At 32.7% G+C, this 8810-nt stretch overlaps 2 protein-coding genes across 3 annotated transcripts; both read left to right on the forward strand.

Moving 5' to 3' along the window:
- Positions 1-1102: 1102 nt before the first annotated feature.
- Positions 1103-1870, forward strand: LOC133033936 (uncharacterized). The gene has a single exon (XM_061108992.1). It carries the CDS (start codon positions 1103-1105, stop codon positions 1868-1870), a length of 768 nt encoding a protein of 255 aa, XP_060964975.1.
- Positions 1871-2185: 315 nt separating this feature from the next.
- LOC115706024 (acyl-CoA-binding domain-containing protein 4) lies at positions 2186-8407 on the forward strand. Of its 2 annotated transcripts, none has more exons than XM_030633521.2 (14): positions 2186-2415; positions 2866-2973; positions 3249-3326; positions 3400-3513; positions 3657-3723; positions 3837-3898; positions 4350-4489; positions 4568-4694; positions 5302-5416; positions 5528-5616; positions 6060-6143; positions 7335-7652; positions 7744-7803; positions 7906-8407. In XM_030633521.2, the coding sequence occupies exons 2-14, from the start codon at positions 2875-2877 to the stop codon at positions 8077-8079; spliced, it is 1527 nt and encodes a 508-aa protein (XP_030489381.2). In that variant the 5' UTR covers positions 2186-2415; positions 2866-2874; the 3' UTR covers positions 8080-8407. The 2 variants fall into 2 exon arrangements, with proteins under 2 accessions (XP_030489381.2, XP_030489382.2); XM_030633522.2 differs by having other exon boundaries at positions 2186-2411.
- Positions 8408-8810: the final 403 nt, after the last annotated feature.

Below are 8810 nucleotides of genomic sequence, written 5' to 3' on the forward strand. Positions count from 1 at the left end.
TATATAGTATATCATTTTATTTTAGATAATGCATGTTTAGTTTTTATTTTAGTATACATAAAGGTGATATATAATTTTGTTAATATGATATATATAATTTTTTTTAATAATATTATATTATTTTGTTTTATTTTTTATTGTAGGTATATACGTTTTATTGTATAGTATATGATTTTTGTTGTTTATAATATATTATTTATTTAATATGATATTTAGTTTCTATTTTATTATATATAAATTTTTTGGTATGTATTCATATTTTAATGGTGGTATATATAATTTTGTTAGCATGATATATATATTTTTTGAGTATTAATTTGGTATTGTTATAATTTCTTTGTGGTATATAATTTTATTACTACGGTATATTAATTTTCTGTACTACGATATATCTAATACTGCTGTATATATTTCAATGATCTAATATATTTATTTATTTTTGTTACAATATAATAATATGCAATACTAAAAAAATTATGTAACTTAATTTTGTTATTATATATATATTTTTTTAAATGTGATAAATCTATTTTTATAATTTTTATTAGCTAATTTATTAGATTTAGCTATTTTCTTAATTTTTTAAAAAAGTGAACATTTACTAACTTAGTTACCAAATTTATGGCCATTTTGCATCTCAACCCATTTTTAAAAGTACACGGGCTATCCCACAAACCGTGTATCAAATTACATTACAACTGATAGAGAATGGAATTTAAGTACTAAATTGTCCTTTAATTTTTCAACTGTTGATTTGGAACGGATACTCTCCTTGCCTTTATCTAATCATGTCACCTCTGATTATTGGATTTGGCACTACAATGGTGAGGAGTATAATGTTAAGTATGGATATCATTTTGCTTGTTCTTTAGCTGATGATACTATTGATTCTGTTTCCAACCCGAATGTCTCATGGTGGAAATCCTTTTAGAGACTGAAGTTGCCCCCTAAAGTGAAAATATTTGCATGGAAAGCTATTCAAAATTCCCTGCCTGTTGCTGTAGAATTGATCAAGAAAAAATCCCTCACTTCGGCCTCATGTAGTTTATGTCTAAATGCATGGGAATCTGTGGGACATGCTATGTTCTCCTGCAAGCCCGCGATGAAAGTTTGGAAAAAAACTGGTTTTGCTTTCAATTACAAAGCTGCTGTGTCCATGAAAGCTGAAGACATTTTGTTTAAGTTATCAGAATCTTATACCAAATCAGAGCTGGAAATGATTTTCTGCACAATGTGGTCAATTTGGTCTGATCGAAACAATGTCATTCATGGTAAACTAGCACAACAGCCGACTGCAATCTTTGCTAAAGCTCAGAGTTTTCTAAGCAACTTCCAGACTTTACAGCAGCACTCACTTCCTGCTGGTTTATCGCTTGCCGCAACTCCTTCCAATTGCAAAGAATGGAAACCTCCTCCTCCAAACTGTCTCAAGTTGAACATAGATGTTGCTTTCAATGCAGCCTGCAAAAAGATTGGATTTTGGGCTATCATAAGAGATTCCAATGGCAATGTTAAAGCTGCTATGTCTCATCCTATCCATGGTTGCTGTCGGCCACAAGAAATGGAAGCAAAGGGTCTCTTTTATAGCCTTAAATTTGCTAGACAGTTTAACTTCAAGGTTGACATGGTGGAGACAGATTCATTGATCCTTGCAAATTCTCTCAAAAAATCAACATTAAACCGATCTTCATTTCAAGATTTAATTTTTGATGTTCAAACTCAATTATCCTATCTCCCTTCAGTTTGTGTTTATAATGTTCGTTGTGATGTTAACCAAGCCGCACATGATTTGGCTAAACAAGCTTTAGTGTCGATAATATTTGTACCTGGCTTTAGAACTTTCCCTAAGCTATTCATTCTGTTTTTGTAAAAGACTCTTTAATTTTATAATAACAGTTCTTTTTCTCAAAAAAAAAAAAAATTAAAATTATCATATGAAATAAAATTAACAAATGAGATTATTTTATCAAATTTTCGGTTTAAATAATTTTTTTTTAGTTATTTAATTATAAGATATACCAATCTGTCCAATCCCAACCGTCCGTGCCCGCGGGACCCAAACCGTCAACAGCTCAGATTATTTTGTCTAACGTATTTTCGTTTTCCTACATTTATTTATAAAATTATTAATTTTTTTTTTCTGTATTTATTAAATTATTAATTTGATTAATAAATTTAAAATCCAACAAAATTAGGACGACGGACATAACGGACCCTTCCTCTACGACATCTACTACCGACTACTTGAGATCTCGAGAGAGTGTGTGTGAGAGAGAGAGAGATCGACGGTTGTCCTGAATTCTTCTCTGCAACCGGAGATTCATCACCGTTCGATTAACCACACATTGTCCATCCTTCCAGATCCCGATTCTCAGGCCACAACTCTTCACTCTCTGATCTCATCATTTTAGGTAGGTGAGAAGCTCATCACTCATTACTACGCCATTTTGTTTGGTTACTGAGAAAGTTTTAGCTCTTATGTTCTAATGATTACTTTATAGGAATTTCAATTTTGATCGAAGCAGCCAATGATGATAACAATTTGTTTCAAGTTTTGTGTCATACAATATGGGTTCTTTATTATATTTGTTTATCATGGCTCAGAGAGTCAGAGTGCTTGAATTTTGCGTGGTTGTTGCAATGAGCTTGGATTGTTGTGTTAAGTAATTTGATTAACTATTTATTTGGTTTTATCTTTTCCTTGTTGAATGCCTTTCATTGCTGTTGCTCATAAATTGTTCTATTACTCAGAATTTTCATGTGGGATTGATCAAGTCTTACTATATTTTTTTTGGTCAGTTAAATTATAGTGTAATTAACTGTTAAATCAATTTGAATTTATGAATTTGAGCTTCCCTCTTGCAGAATTCTGAAATGGGGATGGTAGAGAACAACAATTGGCAATCAGTATTGGATTATGATCAGTGGGTAGCACTACCGGTATCTGGCCCTAGGCCATCTGCTCGGTACAAGGTATTTTAAGCGTTCAAATTGAATCATTTTGTTCCATCAAAAAACAATAAAAAAAAAAAAAAGAAAGAAAGAAAATAGTCATTTTGAACAAGGAAGAAACGGAGAACTTTTCTTATTGTTTAAAAGTTTCCTGTCTATTGTATTACAACTGTTGTTCATCAAGTTTTCTTTGGCTATTTATAAGTCCATCATCAATGCCATAATTTAGTGAAAACATTTGTCTTATCTATCAGGGTAAAAATTTCAACGTATTGTTTGCCTTTTTTACATTGTAGCATGCAGCAGTAGTAGTTGATGAGAAATTATATATTGCTGGCGGGAGTCGTAATGGTCGTTACCTATCCGATGTTCAGGTAAATAGCATTATTTCCTTTGAGATTGGAAATTTGTGATTCCATGTTCTATAATATTAGGCCAAATTTGCAGGTCTTTGACTTTGGAAACTTAAAATGGTCTAACATAAAATTGAAACCAAATGTTGATAAACTTGAAGACAGTGAGTCACAGGAAGCTCTTTCACCCATCTCCGGTCACAATATGGTTAGAATTCACTTTCATAGTCATCCTTTATTTGTGTGCTTGCGTATTTCATTTTCTATCCAATAGGCTTTAATTTTTTTAGACTGTCCTGTCCTGTATGGTTGCCACTTTCCAATAGATGAGTAATTTTGTATGTTTGACAGATTAAATGGGGCAACAAACTACTTCTCCTTGGTGGGCTTTCAAAGAATTTTTCTGATGAAGTGATAGGTTTGTATCATAAGGATATACTGTGATCGGATTATATTGCTCTCTTTCAAGTGTTCTGATTCTGATATTACTCATGGTGTATTGAACCTTACGTTGTGTTAATGTACTTGTAGTTTGGTTTATTGACTTGGATACACATATCTGTGGCATCATGGAGACTTCAGGAAAAGTTCCGGTAAAAAATGAAACTTTATTGCTGGTTGATTTTTTCTTTTCTGGCTCAACTATTGTACATTTTTCCTTTTGCCTTTGAACCAATAGATTTACTTTTTCCTTTATGTGATTCTTTTTGCTTTGTTTGGTTTGTTGAGTAAGAAATTCCATGAGTATGCATTGCAATTGAAATAAAATTGACCATCCTTGTGCTCATGATTTCATTTGCATGTCTATCTTTGATTTAATTTCATATTGTACTTGACTAAACGTTAAAGTGGAAAAGTGACATGGCTCAAGCTACACATTCTGTTTGGCGAAAATGGGCATACTATAAACACTGAATGTGAAATTGTCTCTAATTTTTCATCTATTCAATTTTCATTTAAAGAGGGAAACTTCCCTTTTCTGTAACATTGTTACTTAATTCAGTATATTGTGACTAATGGAGATGCTTGTGGAGTGTATTCTAGGTGGCTCGTTCGGGGCAGTCCACAACTCTGGTTGGTTCTAGGGTAATTATGTTTGGTGGAGAAGATAGGAGCAGAAGACTATTGAATGATGTTTATGTTCTTGATCTAGAGACAATGACTTGGGATGTGTTGGAAACCACGTAAGTATCTAAGATACTATTTGGATAAACCTTTATGGTTTTGGAAGATTTCTGTATTAAGTTCTTGTGTTATGATAGGCAGACATCTCCAGCTCCCAGATTTGATCACACAGCCGCAATACACGCGGAACATTACCTTTTAATTTTTGGTGGTTGTTCCCATGCCATATTTTTTAATGATCTTCATGTACTGGATTTGCAGTCGGTAAGTGTTTCTGTTTGGACCCTAGTCTATTTTCCTTTTATGTTCTTATTGATCTGATTGAACTATTAAAGCATATAAGCTGAATGCGTAGGCACAGTGTGTAGGGATGAAAATGCATATACATTTTTTCATATGTGTCAGAAGGTGCTATGAAGTTTAACATTGATTGAGAAGAGGGTGAATGAGTTTAATGTCATCTGTTGGATCACAGTTTCTGCTTCAAACAGCATCCCATTTTGATTAAATACTTCTGTATTATTTAATGTCATACTTTTTTTGCTGCCAACCCTGCTATATGAGAATCTATTGATACATTTTTCACCAAATCATATTTGATATATGTCAATGTAAGTGATTGTATATCCTGACAGAATGTGTGATGTGTTAAGAGAGGGTTATCTTATGGAGAGGGGTAAACAATTTTTCTTATGAATATAGATTTCAAAATGTCTTAAGTTACTAGGACTGTATGATGTATAACTCAATAATTCTCTTACATATAAGCTGAATAATTTATGTTGAACAATGTGATATTTATGCTCTATATGCCTACATCCTTTTCAGTCAGTTTTCATGATTTGACATCATAAGATACGCCATTTTGCAGATGGAGTGGTCTCAACCACAAATTCTAGGCGACATGGTGACCCCTAGGGCAGGTCATGCTGGCATAACAATCAACGAGAATTGGTATTTAGTTGGTGGTGGAGATAATCGTAATGGTATGTGCAAGTGCAATGATATGTTATCAGTCTAGTCAAAATATGCTTACTTATGTCCCTTGTCAATTCCATTATTAGCTTCTATTTTACTGAATTTATATTTTTTTGTAGGTTGCCCAGAAACGCTGGTGTTAGATATGTCAAAGCTTGTCTGGTCATTATTGACAAGTGTGAAACAAAGGGATCCTCTTGCCAGTGAGGTTACTACTTTAGCCCTTGTTTTTTTTACTGTACCTTTTCTATGCATTTTTTAGCCTTCTTGAGATTCATTTTTGTTCTATTGCCACCAGAGGGTAGCTCAAATAGTCTGATATGTAGTTTGCTCCCACAAGGTCTATGATTTGAGTCCCTGTTGGTTACATAGCAATTTTTATAGTTTCTTGGTCCCCAATATTGTAGGGGTTAGGCAGGAAGCCTAGTTTTGTTGCCACCATGGAGTATAGGCTAACTCTTAAATTTATTTTATTTATCTCTCACAGTCATCTTTTGTTTGTCTTGTTCTGCACCATGTTTCTATTTGTTTTTGTGAAACATATATCTGTTATAGTAAAAACCCAGTAACTCGTATTAAACATATAGGTGACCAGATAGCTGGTGAACAAATTGATCCATATGTGATGTATAAATGTATATATTGAAACAGGGAGTCAGTCTTTGCTCGGTGTTAATTGATGGACAGAATCATTTGGTTGCTTTTGGTGGCTACAATGGGAAATATAGCAATGAGGTAATATAATGTTTTTAATACCATGAGTTTAGTCAGTGTGTTTATTCTTTACCCGACCCATTTAGGTTGCATTTGGTTGGAGGTAATGAAATTGAATGGAATAGAAAGAAATCAATTTTTATTCTATTCCTTTGTTTGGTTGTCTTTTAAAGTATTGGAATGTCACTATAATGGAATGATTTTTTTTATCATATTAGTAGAATGACTATTGTATTTTTAAATTTCATTCCGTTTTATTCTTATTCCCATTCCTGTATTTTCATTCATTACAATCAGACAGAACCTTTAAGTGTATCTCATATCCATTGCGGTAGGAACGCTCACATTTCACACAATGTACTTATTAATTAATTTTCATATAAAGGTAAATCTAGAGATATGGAACTAGGGAAAGGGTAGAAAAAAAGTACTATGGTCATTGCCCACTTCCCAGTAGAAAATTATTTCTTTGACATGTCAGTGGCCTAGTATTGACCATATGAATGGGGATGGTTCTTTTTCACTAATGTAAATAGCTGGGATATCTTGAAAGGTAAGGTCAATTGCTCCTTTTTTCTTCTTTTGATGGCCAATCTTTGTTTTGGGAAAGAAAGGGTTTCAGGTTTGGTTAGGACTGATTCTTTTCGTAGGGATACAAATGTGGCCTAAGGCAGCTCAATAAAATTAGACATTCTTTCAATATGCTACATGCTAGTAGCGTTAGAGAAAAAGCTTCGGTCATATTTCTAAGAAGATAATGAGTTATTAGATATGAGATAGTTTAAAGATGTCACTTGGAAATTTGAGGTTTTCTTCTCCTAGACAAGGACATTGGCTTAAGCATATAATTGTCTAGGAATATTATGTTTGATGATGGAATCAAGCGGATACCCCTTCATTTTTTATTTTTTTTCAAAACACTTTCAGTTATTGTTTTGTTCTTCTATTCCATGAAGAAGATAATGGTAGAAAAACCCTGTTTTCTGCTTATGTACTAAACTTCAATCTTTATTTTAATGCATTAGTTCATTTGTGTCATATTTATTTCTATAGCAAGCTTTGTATCATTTGCCTGCTAAAGCTCCTGATATCTCAATCTTATTCCTTTGCTGACTTTTGTCCAAGTTATCAGAAGATTTCTCTTTTCATAATCTGTATTTTGTCATTTTATTTTTCATAATTTTGTTATCCTGTGCCTGCCGTTTTTTATAGGTTTTTGTTTTGAGACCCAAACCAACAGACTTTTCGCGGCCCAAGATTTTGCAGTCACCAGCAGCTGCTGCAGCTGCAGCTTCTGTGACTGCTGCTTATGCCTTAAGCAAGAATGAAAAATTGGATTTCATAGGTGCAGAGTCAAACTCCAAGAGAAATGAAAACAACAATTTTAGGAAAGATCTTAAGATTGAGATTGAGGCAGCTAAAGCAGAAAAACATTTGTTGGAGTTGTCACTTGCAGAAGTTAGGGCAGAAAATTCTAAGTTGGGAGGGGCTATTGAAGACATCAATAGTAATCATGGCGAGTTGGTTAAGGTATTTTTTTTACCAACAAAATCACTTGCAAAATATATTCGTTCTCTACCCTGCTGTTGTAAAATTCATTGATTTAAATGTATTCTTTCAGGAACTACATTCAGTCCAGGGCCAACTGGTATCTGAGAGATCAAGATGCTTTAAACTAGAGGTTGCTATTTACTTCATTTAGTGAAAAAGAAACTCCATATTGCTTTATTATTGGATGGTGTCCTAGTAATTAAGCTTCTTTATTTAAACTTGAACTTTCCAGGCCCAAATCAATGAATTACAGAAGATTCTGGAATCAATGCAGTCTATTGAGGAAGAAGTACAAAAACTCCGGAACCAAAAGTCAGCATTCGAACGGGATATAGAGCATACTTCGGCTCCTCAGAGGCAAGGTTCTGGTGGTGTTTGGAAGTGGATTGCTGGGAGCGAGGCTTAAAATTTGAAAGCTTTAATCGACTTACATATCAAAAGGTGTCAAAATTTAGTTTTCCATGGCGAAGCTCAGGCTGATCGCTGCAATAGTATATTTGAAGAACCTGTGATTCTCATGCATATTGGTTCTCTGAGGTGAGATATTTTTGGGGGGACAGCACTAAGTTGGGTAAACAAACGCTCGAACCATACTATATGATGTTTTTTTTTACTTAATAAAATTCTTCTTAATTATTCATTCTTTTGATTTTCTTATTATTGTTCTCATAAAATTTATTTTTTTGTTACTCTGTTATATGATGAATGAAAATTTGTGCCATGGTTTTTTCTTTCTTTCTTTTTTTTTTTTAAAGATGTGCCTTGGTTTTTCATTGTGAATTAGATTTTGATTGACCAACTTGGTTAGGAAGCATAATAATGTAGTAACTAGTAAAGTGTGAAATTCAAGCCTTTCAGGATTCGTTTGGAACTTCGTATTAAGTCGTATTTTATTATAATTATATTAAATTAGATTATATATCATATTTTTATATAATACTACGTTAAATTTTAATTTATAATAAAATATTATGGTGCCGTTTGGTAACACTTTTGTTTTTTAATTTTTTAATCACAAAATGAAAGTAAAATTTTTGTTTTTAAAAAATAAATTTTTTAAAAACAAAAATGCGTTCTATAACCGCTTTTGTTTTTCAATTTTAAAAACAGAAAACAAAAGTGTGTTCTGTAAAGTTC

The sequence above is a fragment of the Cannabis sativa genome, chromosome 1, assembly GCF_029168945.1.
Source record: "Cannabis sativa cultivar Pink pepper isolate KNU-18-1 chromosome 1, ASM2916894v1, whole genome shotgun sequence".
NCBI classification, from domain to species: Eukaryota; Viridiplantae; Streptophyta; class Magnoliopsida; order Rosales; family Cannabaceae; genus Cannabis; species Cannabis sativa.